This window comes from Elgaria multicarinata, chromosome 2 (genome assembly GCF_023053635.1).
Source record: "Elgaria multicarinata webbii isolate HBS135686 ecotype San Diego chromosome 2, rElgMul1.1.pri, whole genome shotgun sequence".
Lineage (NCBI taxonomy): Eukaryota > Metazoa > Chordata > Lepidosauria > Squamata > Anguidae > Elgaria > Elgaria multicarinata.
The window spans coordinates 5,104,852-5,123,572 of NC_086172.1; the positions used below are offsets into that span (position 1 = coordinate 5,104,852).

At 43.0% G+C, this 18,721-nt stretch overlaps 2 protein-coding genes across 2 annotated transcripts in view; both read right to left on the minus strand.

Annotated features, from left to right (window-relative positions):
• Window positions 1-18,721, minus strand: part of LOC134392010 (cytochrome P450 2K4-like) — a 74,650-nt gene that overhangs the window by 32,315 nt on the left and 23,614 nt on the right. The gene's annotated exons all lie outside the window — the stretch shown is intronic.
• Window positions 839-17,909, minus strand: LOC134392011 (cytochrome P450 2K4-like). Its single transcript, XM_063115956.1, has 9 exons — window positions 17,727-17,909; window positions 12,383-12,545; window positions 11,605-11,754; window positions 10,570-10,730; window positions 8,718-8,891; window positions 6,651-6,795; window positions 3,898-4,082; window positions 2,219-2,360; window positions 839-1,026 (listed from the first exon to the last, which is right to left on the minus strand). The coding sequence occupies exons 1-9, from the start codon at window positions 17,907-17,909 to the stop codon at window positions 839-841; spliced, it is 1,491 nt and encodes a 496-aa protein (XP_062972026.1).

Genomic DNA, 18,721 nt, shown 5'->3' on the forward strand with positions numbered 1-18,721 from the left:
TTTTAAGTATTAGAAGAGTGCTATCATGTCTCCCCTCAATCATAGCACAACCCAAGCTCTACACGTTGCCAGTTTCACGCCATTAGGATTTATTTCAGCTTTTCTTTGATCTATTTTATAATGGAATAAGTGTGGGGGAAGAAGCTGTGGGAGACAACCTGGCTGATGTCGCTGTCAAATGGACGTGCAAACTTTTGGGAGTGGCCAGTCATGAGTGTGCTTTATATTGCTTGTGTGAAGAAACTCTTAGTGGGTGAAGAATATGAAACTAGACTATGTGGACGCAAGAAACCAGCTTTGGTGGGGGGTGGGGTTATGCGGCAAATGATACAGGAACTGGGGTCCAGTTTCTTAAGCACACCTATTTGTCAACGCTAACATAAATAGGGTGACCCTATGGAAAGGAGGACAGGGCTCCTGTATCTTTAACAGTTGCATAGAAAAGGGAATTTCAGCAGGTGTCATTTGTATATATGGGGAACCTGGTGAAATTCACAATAGTTGAAGGTGCAGGAGCTATACTAGTGTGACCAGATTTAAAACAGGACAGGGCACCTGCAGCTTTAACTGCTGTGATGAAGGGGAAATTCCCCCAGGTTCCCCATATATGCAAATGACACCTGTTGAAATTTCCTTTTCAATTCAACTGTTAAAGATACAGGAGCCCTGTCCTCCTTTTCATATGGTTACCCTAAACATAAAGACATATGGCGTATTTAAGGTTTGTGAGCCAATTCCACCAAGAGACTGCTGCACCAACATATCCTTGATGCCAAGAGTGTGCAGAAAAACATCACAGAAATATACACTGAGGCTAAACAATGCAGCAGCTTGTGTCTTATGAACGTGGCACAGCACAGATGTTGTGGATCATGGGGGGTGCTGTAAACCCAATTGCAGGGGTGAGGTCCAGGTCTTCTTTATCTGTTCCAGGGGGCGGCTGGAAGGTGAATCGCTGCAGCAGGCTTGTAAAGAACAGGAAGAGCTCCATTTTGGCAAGGGTTTCACCTGCACATATTCTCCGACCTGCAACGAGATAGAACAGCAGGGAAGCTAGGATTATTAATGATCATGTGAATGGAAATCCATTCGCGCAATGGGACTTCCTTATCTTATCTTTCCCCCTGCAGCCCTCTCCCCACTGCCCCACACCCCGCATGTCTCAGATCTGCTCCAGGGGTTCCCAAACCCTTCAAGCAAGATTTGTAGTGTGTGGGTAGGGGCTGGGTGCATGGGGGGAAAGAGACCATCTATTCTGTCAGTGGGTCTATCCCACTGGTGGAACAACAGCATTGGATACAACCCATTGGATTCTTAACAATATTTTATACGGCTTTTCCATGACACATTGCTCCAGATAGCTACCCATAACAACAACAACAAATTTTCCCCCCAAGTCAATGTGATTAGGATGGCCTATTGTCGAAGTTCACATTGGATCCATACACATACACATCAAAGATGTCACACTTTTGACCATGAAAACAGACATGCCTCAAGCGGCAGCAACATGTAAGGTCTGAGGAGAGGACATTCCTATGCTTGCTCTCCCTCCGCTCTCCCGCCCCAAGGATTCATAAGTCACCGCTGTCTGTTTTAAAATGGCGTGATTTATTCATTTGTTTATAATATTTATATACTGCTCCCCATTCAAAATTTTGGAGTGGTGGACAAGATAATATTCAATAAAAACTGAATAAAACACTTTAAAATAGATTTTTAAAAGCAAAATGAAAGGTGAATTGTGAACCGTGGCTGGCCATTAAGGAAAGGCTTCCTTGAACAATGACATTTTCAGAAGCCCCTTAAAGGAATACAAGGTTGGCGCCTGCCTGATCTCCAGAGGCAGGGAATTCCATAAGAGGGGTGGGGGCCACCACACTGCAGGCTCTTCTCCTGGTGGACTCCAATCAGAGGATGGGTCTATGTGGAACCACCCAGAACACCACCAGGCCTGTTATGTATTTGTTATGTATTCTCATATTGTCAGCTAGCTTGGAGGCCTGTGGTCATGCAGAAGGGCAGTATAGAAATATTTTATTTATTTATTACATTTCTATACCGCCCAATAGCTGGAGCTCTCTGGGCAATTCACAAAAGTTAAAATCATTCAACGTATAAAACAACAGTATAAAACCATAATATAAAATACAATATAAAAGCTCAACCAGATAAAAACAGCAGCAATGCAAAATTACAAATTTAAATGAATAAATACCTGCAGAGAAAGGCATGAATGCATCTCTCTTTACAAACTTTCCTTCAGAGTCAAGAAAATGCTCCGGATAGAATTTATGTGGCTTCTCCCATTGGGATTCATCATGGAGCACAGAGGTCAACATTGGAATGATATGAGTTCCCTGCAGAGTTAAAGCAAAGCATGATTTAGAAATGAATATGCCCCATAAAATATGTGCAAATATACCACCCCAAATACTTAGGTGAGAATTCCCATGCAGAGGAAATTATTGTTGTTGTTGTTGTTAATTATTATTATTATTATTATTATTATTATTATTATTATTATTATTATTATTTTCCCCCCAATACTGTGCCTCAAGACGGCTTTACAAAATTAAAACATATACAGGTAAAAGCTATAAGTAAACATATACAAAAGTTAAAAATAGAATTAAATAATAGAATTAAGTAAGTTTCAGTTTTAGTTTCTCAGACAGAAAAAAAAAGGTTGACATTTGAACGTCTTTAAGGCTAAGATATGATTTAGGCCTTTCCACACGTCGTACTGAAGAAGACCCGCCTTCTTCTGCCGAGCTCTCCTCGCCAGCCGGCGAGGGGGTCGGTGGGTGGCGGTGGCGGCAAGGACGCCTCTTCTTTGTCTCTTCCAAAGGTAAGCTAGACGATCGGTTTGGGGTCGCACTGGGGTCGTTTAGAAGCGGCTTCAGTACGACGTGTGGAAAGGCCCTTAGACATGCTTCACTGACTGAATCTGATGACTGACATTTTTTTTTAAAATGTAAGACACTTAGAGAGCCCCCCTATGCCCCCTAGACAGGGCTCCAACCTCAGAGCCAGGAATCCATGCTCCCTCCCCCTTGGAGCTGGTGTAGAGAAGAGCTACACTCAGAAAATGGAGTGTGGAGATGAGGGAAAGGGGGTGGGGAGGGACCAGGGAAGCAGCCATGTGACAAATCATTTAGCTGCCCCTGCCTCCTTCCCCCCCATCCCCAAAGCATCAGCTAGATGGGTGAAAATGCCCATCTAGCTTAAATACAGAATGGGAGGTCTGAATACCCACTAGGACTGTGCACCCACTCCCAATCCACCTTAGAGGCCAATCTGGAGCCCCCGAAACAGCCCCGATCCGCCTCAGGGCTGCCTCCAAGGTGACTCAGACTTTTCTGGGTGCCAGCTGCGCAGCCGGCACCCAGAAAAGTTTCCCCTTCTCCATTAACCTGGTGCCTCCGCCGCCTGCTGCTACTGCAGTCCTTGCAAGGATGGTGGCAGCAGCAGCAGCAGATAGTGGAGGCAAGTAAGCCCCTCCCCACTTACCTGCTGCCGCTGCCATCCACTGCCGCCAATGCATAAGCCCGGAGGTAGGCCGCAGCGGAGGCAGAGGCAGCAGGTAAGGGACCCACCGAGGGCTGGCTCTGAAGTGCTAAGGCGGTTCAAAGACTTGGAATCAATTGGCTTCAGCTTCAGGCCACCTTGGCCTTCGCCCGAAACGCCTCGGATCCCTGATTCAGAGGTCTGGATCACCCCAAACCACTTCGGATTTGGGTTTCGGATCTGAGGCGTTGCACAGCCCTAATACCCAGGGCAGATCACATTCTATTGCACCCTTAAAGTCTCATACTGTAAAAAACAGACCAATCTATCATAGGCACCTAAGCTGTAACTGCAAAGCAAACAATTCAATTAAATCAAGCTGATCACCTTTGGAATGAAGTAGCCTTTAAAAGTAACATCCATAGAGGTTGCATGTGGCAAATTTGTTGGGACAATATCAGCAAATCGTTGAATTTCATGGATTACTGCATCTGTGTATGGCATTTTTGTTCTGTGTTCAATCCTTGGCTGAGCAGTACCTACTACTTTGCCAATTTCTTCCTGAACTTTATCTGGGAGGCAAAAAACAATCCTTTTACCAAGTCCTTCTCCACACTGGGCTTATTTTGTACAATCAAGATTGGTTACTCAATTTTCACATCACCATCATCCTCCGGTGCCTTTCTTGAATTTTTTTATTCTGCCATGGAGCTCCATCACACCTACTTTTTTCTCCTGGCATGCACCCACAATTTTGACCTCAGTTTCATTAGTGGGGCAAGTGCTGGTCCCTTTCACAATCGTCACTATACTGGGACACTCTCTTTTCACTTGTTTGCTCTCCCACTATTGCTCCCACCCCACCCCACCCCACCCCACCCCTTCTCCTTCCTCCTCCAGTTCATTGGCTCTTGTCGGGTGATGGACATGGGTGCCTCCACTCGGGACCTGATTTATTTATTTATATACAGCATTTCCTAACATCGAAGTGATCACAGTGGTTAAAGTTTGGGGAGTCTCAGGCAGGACTTCCTTATGTCACAGAAGTCCCCAAAGTGTTTGGGAAGCGCTGAGTGGGGAGGAGTTTAAGCCAGGTGTGGAGTCCTCCTAACAGCACAAAGGTGACTTTCTTCACCACCTCTTTTCTTAATTTCCCAACTTTCACACACTCTTTTCCCCATGCCTTGTTGGAAAAGCATAACCAAGGCTGCCCCCCACCCCTTCTTTGGTGTTAAAGGATCTCAGCACATCCCCCATTTTCTCGCTTCAAACCCTAGATATTTTATCCCCCTCTCCCAATCCCATTTAATAACACTTAACAAATAAGATCACTGCACCCATTCTTCCCAGCCAAAGTCCCAATGAAACAATCAACAATTTTGTAGGTAATCTTGGAAAATCCCAGTGTGATGGACATAACCAAAATGCTTACAGCTCCCTCATTTTAAAGTTAAAGAGATGAAACTTGGCATCATGATACCTCACAAAGGGCTTTAGGCATTCCATGTTTGAATGAGATCCCTTCCTCGGTTAATGTTTTAAATGAATTTTAACCCCCCCCCCCCCTGAAACCATTCATCCACATAAACACACCCACCAACCCCTCTATGATTCTGCTTTAATCCACCCCTGCACATTTATGGAGGGAGCTTTTATCCTCCATAAATGCACAGGGGTGGATTAACACAGAATCAGAGGGGTGTGTGTGTTTATGTGGGTGAATGGTTAGAGGGGGGAAATTTTTAAAAAAACATTAAAAATATATACCGATGAACGAATCTTGTTCAAACTTGGCATGCCTAAAGCCCTACTTAAGAGCTATCATGCTGTCAAGTTTCCTCTCTTTATCTTTAAAAATGAGGGAGCTGTAAGCATTTTGGTTAATTCCCATGACTGTAATTTCGTGGCAGAGAAGGCCCGCTTTGCACACTCCTATTGTCTAATTTTACAATGCAATGAGGGTGAGGTTGGAGCAGTGAAAATCTTTTCAACTGATTCAGCATAAGCCAGCATGCTGGAGAAGCCTCCCCGCCCTCCTCTTTTGTGAGCAAGACCTCCCTTCAAAGCACACACCCTTAACAAAGGCCATGACATGAGAACAGCAATACACGGGGGTGGAAGAGCACTTTAATCCTGCATGGAGGAAATAAACCAGACTTTTCCCACTCTAGGCAAACACAATAAATGGAGGGGAAGAGGCAGGGTGACTGCAGCACAGGCATGACGTCATGTGAGTCTGCAAAACAGCAAACCAGGCATAAAATGCTGGTGTGATGGAGCCCATGATTTAACTCTCCAAAAATGTGGTATTAAAGAGGTGGTGTAATTCTGGGATCGTGCAATATCGCAGTGTCATCTACTTACAGTATAAATGGAACATATGGAACTTCCCCACAAAGGAAACACACCCACCCAAAAGGAGAGGCAGTATATTTCTCCTTTGTTTTTGGCTTTTCCTTCCTTCCCCCCGCCTTTTTTTTTTTTTTTTTTTTTTTTTTTTTTTGAGCGGGGGCTTTTGCAGTTATATTGTGCCAATTGCAATCCTGGAAAGACTCCAGAAAAAGGGTGCAGGATTTTTGCTTCAATGTAGAGTAGTGGTTTGGGATTTTGCATTAGTCTCTGAAAATATTTAACCCTGAAGAATATGTCTGCCGTGGACTCAGGTTCTCAGATTTCCTAGGGGAATTAGGACCAAAACTCCCAATACATTCACCTGTCAGTTGAGAGGTCAGCTCTCTGTAGCTTAAACTCGCAACATACTACAAAGGTAGGAAAGATGCCATTGTTATGTCAACTTCTAAACACGATAAGGATCCAGTATAGAAGTTGCTAACTTTCTGTTGAGAGCAATTATGGAAGGTGAGGGACCCAAAGTACACACACTGTGGCTGGTATAACATTAGAAAATGAACTGCGCTGGGTGAGTGACACAAACTCCAAATGTTTAAATAGCTCACAGAATCCCCCAGAATTCCTTGGGACCAACTGAGCAAGAAAAGGAAGTGCCATTCATACAAGCTTCTTGTTCCCTCTTCATTCAGAGAAATCAAAAGTTTTATTTTACCTGTTGTGATATTTACATATACCTGAAATAAAGGTATATTAGATTAATGGAGGCCAAGAAAATGAACAGCGCTCACTCTGAACGTCAGGGAACTTCATCATTAGCAACAGGCCCCAGCGCAGTGTGGTTGAGGTGGTCTCCATGCCAGCAGAAAACAAGTTACCCAAAAGAGCTATTAGGTTTTCCTTATGGAAATATCCATTAGTCTTGTTCTTCTTTTCCTAGGGTTTAAAAAGAAAAAAGAGAATTGGTTAAAACAAATTCCATGTCCTGATATTAAAATAAAAAGCAGAGGGCACTTTGCAAGAGACGTTGAGCTGCATCCCACCTACACTTTTCTCCTTGTTTTCCCTTGAATTATCCTATTTCGTTTCCACAGCACATGAAATCTTGCAAACTTACACCTGTGCACTTTTAAGTCCAAAGCCTCTTTACGCCTGTCCTGTAGTGCGTTGCTGTTTTGCCAAAGATGTTCACTCTCACACGCTGTTGCCTCCGCCCATTGATCTCCTTTGTACCTCCCCCTACAGTTTATTGGTTGTTGGAAGTCAGAAAACCTCCTTCCCCCCTTCCATGGACTGCATGTATATGGGGAGTGATCACTATCATTCATCTGCTGTAATTCCCTTTTCTATGCAACTCTTAAAGATACAGGAGCTCTGCCTTCCTTCCTGCAAAGGGGAAGAGTTCATTAATGTATTCCTTTAAATTCATAAAACAACAACAACAATGGATGATCCAATCTGAAACAATTTTGATATGCTGAAAGCCCTCCTTAAGACCTACCGTTGTGCAAATTTAGATCTCTTTATCTTAAAAACTTACGCAGATGTAAGCATTTGTTTAATTTCCATTTAAGAAATCATTAAAAAAAACCTGATTATCCAATTAGATTCACATTGGCCATGCTGAAAGCCCTCCTTAAGACCTATCAGTAAGGAAAATTTGATCTCTTTATCTTTAAAAATGAAGGTACTGCCGGCAAGGAGGGTACATTTTCAACATTTCTTTTAAGGTGAAAATGCCTACTCAGGAGGAAGCAGCAGGAAGAAAGGATTTGAATTGGCATTTAAATACATCTGCTGGAGAAAAAGCACACCCTTCTCTTTCATCAGCAATACCGCCCCTTGAACACTTTCGTCAGCCTATTTCCGTCCTTAGGCCTGGGTGGCAGTTGAAGCCACCCCACGGACCATGACGGATGGCAGAGCCAGGTAAGTGGGGGAGGGAGGCTTACCTGGCTCCACCATCCACCACCACCGCGGTCCGTGCAGCGGCAGATGGTGGAGCCAGGTAAGGGGAGAGAGAGGCTTATTCAGCCCCCATTTCCCCCCTTCCCCATTTAACTGCCTCCATCATCCACGATGAAGGCAAGTAAGTGGGGAAAGGGGGGTAAAATGGGGGCCAAATATCGATCCAGACCTCTAGATCTCGCTCCAGATCCAGTTCTGAAGTGGATCGGGGGAGGTCTGGATTGACCTGAATCGGTTCAGGGGGCGCACAGCCCTACTTTGCATGCAATTCGCCGTGACAGCAGACTATAAGGCTGGTGTGATAAAGCTCCTCAGTGAGGAACATCCTCTACTTTAATTCAGGATTACCTAGCTACCTATAGACAACAATGTACACAACACATTAAACTTTCCACAGATTTAATTCTGTTTATTTGTGTGGTGTTTTTTTTAAAAAAAGGTGTGTTTAGAAAAGAAATGTGATTGGTGGAGCCAATTTGTACCATAGATGTTATTTGCATATTTTCTTGATCAAGGTAAAGTTGCATATTTTTTGATACACAATCAGTGTTTGTTCCTGTTAAGCAGGGATGGGACAGTTGTGGTTCTCAGGTGTTTTTGCCTACAACACCCACCAGCCCTAGCCAGCATAGACAATGGTGAAAGATGGAGGGAGCCGTAGACCCAAATCTCTGGAAGGCCACAAAATGTCCTTGTGTGCTGTATAGGAACGGTCTGTAACGTGTTAATGATTGCTGAATATTTGGAACTCGCTAAACTTTTGTTCAGTTGCTCTTTTCAAAATGTAGGTTTCTTGCCAGCTGCATGCTTTTCATATGCAGGCATACTACTAAAACATGATGTGAAGAATTTCACCTGCAATTCCTGGCATACTTCAAAGACACCATTACCTCTTGCTGTCGGATAAGAAATGAATCAATAAAGCTCCGCTGGTCATTTTCATTCAGATCTCTGAGGTGTTTTATGAAGATGACATTCATAAAGGCAAATAGTTCTTCTCTATTTTTAAGCACAGTCTTGCGGCCACGAAAAAGGAAGCCAAGCGCTGGAAACATGTTATACAGCTGAAAGTATACAATATGACAAACCTATTAAGGAATTCTAATACCTAGTTGATATTCTCAGATGGACATCTCAAAGTATGTTTCTCAAAATTCGTTTGCTCACATTTTACAGAGGAACAACACAGAACGTTTAAGGTTGAAGCTATATTTAGTAAAGTTTCCTAAAAAGACTAGATCTGCAATATGGTGCAACTGAAATGATTGTGCCCCTTAAGATAGTAATCTTTCAGTCCCATGATCAGCAAAGGTAAAGAATATGACAAAGAAATAGAGATACTAATAAATCTAGAAACCTAGATGATATTCTCAGGTGGGCATCTCAAGGTACTTTTCTCAAAGTATGTTTGCTCAAATTCTGCAGAGCAAATATTCAGCAAATAACTAACTAACGACTTGGCAGAATAACATTGGAGCCCTGTGTAATCTCCTTAAAGACCAAAGCCACAACCCAGTACTGTACAGGTATACACAGCAAGGAGGGCTTTCATTTTTAACTATGTCACTGAATGACCTTTTTTTGGACTAAAAAACGTTTGCTTCCACAGCAAGCACTGGAAATAATAATTTTTAAAGGTAAATGCATGTCTTAGTCCATACAACAATTTAGACTGATCGTGCAGATTTGGAAATGCAAAGAAGCAAACATGAAAATGGCATCTATGAAACCAGCCAAAGGCCACTCTCAGATCCACACCAGCCTGGTGTGTGTGAGGCTTTACATCTGGCTGGCTGTATGAAACTGCAGTAACAAGTATGTGCCCAATTTTATTTTTTTATTTGTTTTATTTATTGCATTTTTATACTGCCCAACAGCCGAAGCTCCCTGGGCGGTTCACAAAAACTAAAACCATTCAAAGTATAAAACAAACAGTATAAAAACATGATATAAAATACACATTAAAAACTGATAAAAAAAAAACATACCATACATGATTAAAACATCTTTAAAACATCCTAAAAACATTCTGAAATTTCACTGGATAGGCCTGCCGGAATAGATCAGTCTATTGCTTTTTTTAAATTCTAAAAGACTGTCAAGTTGACGAATCTCCATTCCACAGTCTGGGAGCAGCAGAAGAGAAGGTCCTCCGGGTAACAGTTGTTAATCTAGATTTGCTAGCTGAAGTAGATTCTTCCCAGAGGATCTGAGTGTGCGGGGCGGATTTCAGAGAGTATTTGGGAGACGAGAGTTCTGAAGATGCAAGAATTGCTGCTCCCTCCCAGTCTTCTGAAGCGGTACAGACAGGGCCGGTGCTACCATTAGGCCAACTAGGCAGCAGCCTAGGGCGCAGACATCAGAGGGACGTGGTACTGACCTTTAAGGGTCACCGTTTTATACAAATTAGCTGTTTTAAGAAAACACATAATGAAAGGAAAATATAATCGTTCAGAAACTCTTCTCGAACAGCTGAATCAAAGTTGGCAATTTGGTGGGGGGATACAAGTAGCTTGCCTTGCCTAGGGCGCAAAATAGTCTGGCACCAGCCCTGGGTACAGACTGTGCCCACCTGCTTTTTCTGAACATTTTGAATCAGTTCCATGTTTCTTAAGATAACAGATTCTTCTGCACCAGCCATAAGGTTTTGTATGTTGATGTGGACCCTACACAGCACCCTGCCCAAGCCACATGGACTGTAATATAATTAACTGTTTTTACAAAAACAAATTGTTGGATTACCATGACTGAAGAGCTTCCTATAAGACGGATATTTTCATTGATTAACAATAGTAGTCTTATATATTTGGGATCATCATATTCATATCGCATTCCAAGTAGTATGGACACTATAATATTGGCAACGGCTGCATTCATAATGATGGTGTTCTCAAAAGGTTTTCCTATATAATAAATAATAAAAATACACCAACTTATATAAGTAAAACACAGATTATGGAACAGGCATCAGTATTAAATTTGCTCTTCACTACTAGTGTCTGCCTACCCATGTGTAGATTACATTTCCCTAAGAATCTTTATCGCACACTTGCCATTCCTGGTATGTAGTTTTGCAGCGCGGTCCTCACATGACATCGTCCCAGTCCTGCACTCATCTCATCACCCCCTTGTTGTGTTTTATTTTGGTGTAGGGAAAGACTGGATTATTTTCCTCTCTTGCTTTTTCCTTTGTTGGGGGGCGTGTGTGTGTGCTAACGGAGTCTTACTGACAAAAGGGGAGGGCAGGGTGGTTCTCCTCCTCCAGCACATCATCTTAGGGAATTGTTTGTCAGTTGAATGGACTTTTTAGTGCTCCAACTCGTCCCCTTTATTGCCCGCAGAAGTGGAGCCCAGATGAAACCTTAAAAGTAGTTGCTAGATAACAAATCCCATCAGACTACCACAATCAATGAACTGGAGGAGGAAGGAGAAGGGGCGGGGTGGAGAGGAAGAGTAAACAAGCGAAAACCCACGTGAAAGGGACCATGTGTGATGGAGCCCTTGATGCGGTTAGGAAATGGAGGTAAAAAAATGCAGACACAAACCAGAGGGGGGGAAATAGGTGTGATGAAGCCCTAAATGAGGGGTATTTGGGGTTATTCAGGTGAAGAAATGCTAAGAAGTACTTAAGCATTACTGGACCACTTAGTATATACAGGGAAGTAGACTTATTAAGGCTCCACAGGGAATTCTGGGGCTTGGAAACAAGCATTAAACACATTTAAACTACTACATTGTGGGTATGCTCTGGAGCACCAGAAGGAAAGGGCAACTCACCTTCATAACATTCAATTTTTTTTGTCAGAATATTACACTCCTGAACAATTTTTTCCTCTATGGTACTCTTGCCCATTCCATAGTCCCGTAAGGTGGTCAGTGTAAACCGTCGCATCACTTTCCGGTTTTCACCATGAGAATGAATCATACCTGAAGTGAAGGAGCAGGAGAAAGGTTTCAAGTTAGCTTGATAGTTAGCTTGTGTCAATGAGATTTCTATTATAATGAACAGAATGTGTGTGGATTGTGACCTCTTTATCCCTGATAATCTGAGTTTGGGGTTGGGGAAGCAATGTGTCTCTGTGTGACAGATTGTTTTTATGGTCCTCAACAGCCACCTCCCAAAACTAGTTGTCCATCTATCGCCAGTCTCTCATCTAGGTGATTTGCTTATTCCTGCTGTCTCGGTCATCTCCGTTACGCTAATATTGACACCTTGTGAACTTCCTCAATTTCTGCTTCTACTTGCAATATGTAGCCTCCTACTGGTCTCTTCTGCTCCTATTTAGAGTCCTCTTAACATCTGACCCTCACCATCCTTATCTTTCTCTACCTCAACTCGCTCAGTCCTAGTATTTGGCTGGTGGGGAGAAAACAAAAGTGGCAACGAGAAAGGCTTTTCCTTCACTTCTCCCGCTGTCTGTATTTGGCATATCCATCCCAGTTCTATGGACTGGAAAAAATATATTTCCCAATTCACTTTTGGCATAGGATCTCCATGGCTAAAGTTAAGTAGCGGCACGCAAGGCCAGTTACTGCCCAGAACAAAGGGCCTCACCAAAGCCCTTTGAGAACTCTTCAAACATTGGGATGAAGGGCCTGTCTGCAAACGCATCAGCTTGGTTCACCAGCGCCTCCTTCACCGTTTCATACCCTATCAACACCACCATCTTCCGAAATCCCATTTGGATGCTGAAGACGGAGCCATACTGTTCTGATAACTGGAATTCAACAGAAGAAGAAAAATGGAATTACAGTTTCAGTCACTAAAGCAAAGAATAATCATATGTAAAACCTGTATCACAATTCCAAGATTGAAATCCTATTAGTTTTCTCAGGGCTTTTCTACATGAGCTTTTTAACACATCACTTTACTGAGGCTTCTGTTTTTGGATTCCTTGCAGGAAAACACTTTACATGTGTTCCCCCCCTCCCCAAGGCTTTTGTTCTCTTCCTTTTCCTCGTGTTCCATTACACAAGTACTAGGTGTTGCTGTGGTATAGCGGCATTGACAGTTACACCAGGCTTTAAAGATCCTGCCATTCACAAGTAACACCAGATGTTGGGCAAAGGACCTGCAAACTATCATAAGTAGATATGGCACCAGTGTCTATTTGTGGGAACAAGCTTGCGGTTCCCACCAGTTGCACACACCCTCAGTTCATGGATCTCTGTGCTTGCCAGACTCAGTGGGCTCATCGACACCAAGCAGGATATAGCGGTATGAAAGTGGGAGGGTGACCCTATGAAGAGGAGGACAGGGCTCCTGTATCTCTAACAGTTGTATTGAAAAGGGAATTTCAGCAGGTGTCATTGGTATATATGGGGAACCTGTTGAAATTTCATCTTCATCACAACAATTAAAGCTGCAGGAGCCCTGTCCTCTTTTAAATCTGGTCACTCTAGTATAGCTCCTGCAGCTTTAACTGTGGTGATGAAGAGGAAATTTCACCAGGTTCTCCATATATACAAATGACACCTGCTGAAATTCCCTTTTCTATGCAACTGTTAAAGACACAGGAGCCCTCTCCTCCACTTCATATGGTCACCCTGGTATATGCTATGTCTCAATGGGCCCCAACAGTTGTCAGTGCACTTCGATACCGCTATAAAACAGTAGTGTGGCTCCTGCCTTTTATAGACCACTTTCATAGTGGAATATCCTGCTTGGTGTAGATGTTCCCAGTGTCTGCTGAATTGGGCAAGCTCAGCTGTTGCAAGCAACTGCGATCATCATCTGATGGTCACCGTGGGTTATTTTTGTTGCCTACAAAGTTGTGCAGCAAGACTGTTCAGATCATTGCCACTCTGCTCCTTGCAAGTGTTCTCTGTGAAATGGAAACAGTTTACACGGGCTATTTCAGCAGTGTCTATGGGGGGAAATTCACAATTTGAACACCCTTGAACCATTCATTCCAGCAGTAAGTCGGGAAACGCATTACTGTGTTTTAGCACTTCAGTGGTTTTGGGAATGCCAGCAATGTTTATGGGAGGTAATGTGCAACTGCGCTTTAGCAAATAAGCAAAAAAGTACTATAGTACTTTAGTGAATAAGTGAAAGAGTGCTACAGTGCTGTAAATGCAGTTCTACCAATGGGGGAAACACACACACAGAAATGGTGTGGGGGGGAAATGTTTCAGGGTTTTGAGGGTGTGTTGGGTGCCCCCGTGGCAGAGGAATCTGTGAGTGAGATTTTGTCATGTTCCTGCAAACTTTCAAGGGTTTAATTTTGTAAACCGCCCAGAGAGCTTCGGCTATGGGGCGGTATATAAATTAAATAAATAAATAAATAAATTGCACCACCCCTTTTTTTCCACTCCTTTGAGTGTATTTGCGCAGGGTTTTGATGCGGGAGGCTGTGTATGGAGTTTCGTGCCAACCCTGCAAATTTCTAGTGCTTAATGCCACTTGTTGGGGTGATGCTGGAAGCACTGAATTAACCTATCCCCTCTCATTGGGATATTGTGGAAGGTTAAAACAGGCTGCTACAATGTTGGGCGCCACTGTTTGGGCAGGAGGACTGGAGCAGGACAGGGGGCAGAGGGATGGCTCAGATTGTGCACAGTAGTTGAATAAACTATGCACAGTAGCTTATTTTCCAATCTTGCGGGGGATAACAGGAGCTTATTTCCAAAAGTGATGGTTTAAAGTGATGTTCAAACCCAACCATGAAACTAAAATCAGCTGAGACAGGGAGCCTGATGGATGCCAAGAAAGATGCCCTTGGAGCCAGACTTAGCACCTCTGGATCAGAAAATTCTTCCAGAAATGAGGAGGCTGAATAATGATACCTTCAATGCCAATGCCCGTACTTAACTTGACGAAAGCTGAATTATGGAACTCCCTGCTACAAGGAAATAGATGTGGCGAAGAATGTAGCCATTTTCAAAGAATGATTAGATATCAATATAAAAAGGTATCAGCAAAGAATATGCCAAACTCCACCTCCATCTCTCACCATTTTGTGATGGGAGGGTATCTATTTTTTTCAGCTATCTCAAGTAGGCCTCCAGGGTACAACTTTTGAAAGTCCCTTATCCAATAAAGCATTTCATTTCAACGTTCTAGCTTTTTTCTTTTTTAAAGAGTTCATGGAGAGCAGTATAGATTTGTTCACCCAGATCTACTCCCAAATGGCCCATGTCCTCCACTCTTTGTGCTCTAATCCAAATACGTTTTGTTTCATCGAACTCAACAAATCATAAAACAAGGGAAGGATATTTTCCACAAAGAAGAAAAGGATGTTTAGAAGTTATTGACCCTGTTCAAACAACACACTAAGCCATGGTGGTTAAGCATTTTGAGCTAAACATTATGGCTTAGTGCGTCATGTGAACCATGGCTACATAACCACAGTTTAAACATGGTAGCTAACCATTTGCTGCAAAAGGTTAAGTATTTTGGCTTAGCATTTTGTCTGAACAAGCCCACTGAGTCTATTGTCTGGGACACCTCCAAATTCCAGAAGCCAACTAGGGTGCTGGTCAGCTAAGCTAGAAACTCATTTATAAACATCAGGAAGCCACCTGAATCATAGAATCATAGAATAGCAGAGTTGGAAGGGGCCTACAAGGCCATCGAGTCCAACCCCCTGCTCAATGCAGGAATCCACCTTAAATCATCCCTGACAGATGGTTGTCCAGCTGCCTCTTGAATGACTCTAGTGTGGGAGAGCGATCATCCATACTATAAAGGTTGAAAGTTACTTCTAGTCTAAAGAAGTACAGATAGTGATCTGCTCATGACAACGGAACCATCTAGTTCCCCAAATCACGTCCTTCCTTTCCCAAACAGAACAGAGATCTCTGTAGGAACATGCCCATAGAGCCTGCAAATCTTCAATGTTTCTGCACCAATCACAATTCATATGTTTTGTGCATCCTCTACTTTTCTCAATCTTAGGCATCTACAAGAGCTAGTGGTGTTGACCTACAAGACACAGAATATTATACTAATACTAATACTAATAATTAATAATAAGAATTTCTTTATTTCTTACCCGTCTCTCCCTCTGGATTGAGGTGGGGAACAACATTAAATATATCTGTTTGGTGTGATTTCAGCTTAGGAATCAGCCCTCCAGGCCCAGAACCAAGATGCAATGAACTAGATGTATCCATTATCAATTTACATTTTCTGTATCCAGGAAATCAGCCTTGCAGCTAATTCAGAAAGCTGGGGAGTTGGCAAGTATTATGGGCATTCATTTAGGAATGAATGAACAGGGGAATCAAATGGGGCCCATTCAGTTCAATCTTCATTTATTCCAAATGAATTAACTGAATAATGAAGGTGTTTTTGGTATCCATATGTGCCAATTTGGAGGTGATGATGCTTACCTTTCTTTGGTATCATAATCAGAGCTGATTTCAGAGGTAACTCCTCTTGACCGCCATTTTATTTTGCAAGAATGCCCTAGACGTAAATCATCTCCCCCATCATCCCCCCCAATGATAGAAGAAATGTGAGTAAACAAAGGACTGAGCAAAGAAATGGCAGTTTTCCAAGGGTACATCTTGATGAGGGGTTTGCTCCGGGGTGCATCCAGAGTGGCAGCAAGTCACCTATATGACACAGCTGCCATCCTGAAGCCATCCAGGGGCAAACCCCCAAAACGCCACTTAAAAAAAGTCGGGCACTTACCCCAACTTTTTTTTTTTTTGCTGCGGAGGCATGTCACAGCCGATGGTAACCCCTGTTTGGCCACCATTGGCTGGACAGGGAAGGAGCAGACCTCCGGGAGCTCCGAGTCAAGAGAGCCAGGTCCGGGTATCCCTCTCTTCCTCCCCTTCCGGCTGCCCAGTTCCTCACCCTCTCTATTTTTTAATAAGTTGTTTTATCTGTAAATAAACATAAAGGCTTCGCATTTACAGATAAAAAAAAATGGGAGGGGGGTTAGGAATGGACACCATTCCCCTCACCATTTTTTAAATTTACTGATAAAAATCAAAAACGGAGGGGTGAGAGGAACAGGGCAGTCAGAGGGAGGAGAGCCGGTTTGGGTGGTGGCCGTCCCTGTCCTCCTCCCCCTCTGGCTGCCTCGTTCCTCCCCCCCCAGTGCTTGGCGCAGCAATGGTAGGGTGACCCTATGAAAAGGAGGACAGGGCTCCTGTATCTTTAACAGTTGCATAGAAAAGGGAATTTCAGCAGGTGTCATTTGTATATATGGAGAACCTGGTGAAATTCCCTCTTCATCACAACAGTTAAAGTGCAGGAGCTATACTAGAGTGACCAGATTAAAAAGAGGGCAGGGCACCTGCACCTTTAACTGTTGTGATGAAGAGGGAATTTCACCAGGTTTCCCGTATATACAAATGCCACCTGCTGAAATTCCCTTTCCAATACAACAGTTAAAGATACAGGAGCCCTGTCCTCCTTTTCATAGGGTCACCCTAGGCAATGGGGTGAGGGCAACTCCGCACTCACACTCCTTCCTGTGCAGATGCTGGGAAGGAGCGCCAGTGCAGGAGTCTGAGGCCTCGCGGCGCCAACGCAGCACAGTCAAGTTGGGGCCTAAATGAATAATTTTTTTAAATGAAGACTTGAGTAACAAAAACAAATGGAGTAACACAATGAGAAACAAACACAAAACGTGTACCACATTAGCAGTTCTGGAAGGGCCTCTTTTCAGCAGTTCCACCCACTGCCTAGTCCACCCCTTCTTCTTCAGCCACCCTGCTCCCATGTCCTCTCCCCACTGAATTGACTAATGCGCATTCCACACTGAAACATAGCAAGTGCAAAGAATTAAATGGACATCCATGCAGCGGTATGTGACTTAGGTATGTGATTAGGGTTACTGTGACCTGCGCTTGGGTTAGGGCAAGCTGACATCAACTGGCCTCATAGATCATTATAATACAGTGATCGTTGCCCTGCCAAGGAAAGAACAGAAACTTACCTTTAACATTGTTCTGTGGGGCCTCTTCAGATCCATTATGAGGAGATTTCCAATAAGTGGTAAAGGCCTGGGTCCTGGTGGAAGATTCTGGGGGCTCTTATTCCAGAAACAGCCCATTTTCAATGTGAACATAATCACAAGAGTAAATAGGAACAATATTGAAAGGGAATCAATCCAATCCATTTCCGTTCAGTAAGCAGTTTTCTCTAGTGATGACAATGAAAGCTGTGATGCCATTCAGTCAAAGCCAGTGTCTGCCTTTGGAAATTAACTGCACACAAATTTCAAACAATTGCATTAGACATGGCCGAAGTACTCTCTCTAGTGAATCATTAATCTATCCAGTTTAAAAGAATATGTCCCACTTTCCTCATGGTTTTCTGTCTCCTCCCCAGATAATTAGGTCTACACTTGATAACTCTTCCTTTGGATACTTGGTTGGGTGGTGTTTTCTTCCTCCAATAAAAACTTTGCAAACTGAGTTTAAAGGCTTGTATCCTAGAGAGGTCCAATATTTAGGGTTAGCTGCAAGATTCAATTATACTTAATTATGCTGGGTATAATGAATTATACTGTGAAATCCTCACGATTAATTATTGAAAGATAATTTGGAACAGGTTCAGAACAATTCTTCTCCTGTTGAAACTCTAAAAATATTTTGGTATTTTTAAAAGGAATCTAGGACTTGGAGTTAGTTTGTTCATTAGCGTCCAAGGTCCAAAGAGTAGCATATCTTCTTGAGCATATTTTAGCACTCAAATCTTTCTTATGATCAGGGTACAAAGTGGAAGAGACACGTCTGTAATTTTCCATTTTGCATTGCTTGGCCTTCTTCTTTGAGCCAGACAGGCTTCTGTGGTTTATTTATTATTGTTATTCATTTATGAAATTTATTACTCACTTTTCATTATAAAATAATCCTAAACGGGGAATAAAACTAACAAAACACAGTAAAATCATACAAACATCAATGGGGGTGGGGGAGAATAACCCAG

Coding starts and splice junctions, on each gene's coding strand:
- LOC134392011 (XM_063115956.1), bottom strand. CDS start 17,909: ATGGATTGGATTGATTCCCTTTCAATATTGTTCCTATTTACTCTTGTG. Junction 12,546..17,726: donor CCCACAGAACAATGTTAAAG/GTAAGTTTCTGT, acceptor GTTGAATTCCAG/TTATCAGAACAGTATGGCTC. Junction 10,731..11,604: donor AAAAATTGAATGTTATGAAG/GTGAGTTGCCCT, acceptor TTTATTATATAG/GAAAACCTTTTGAGAACACC.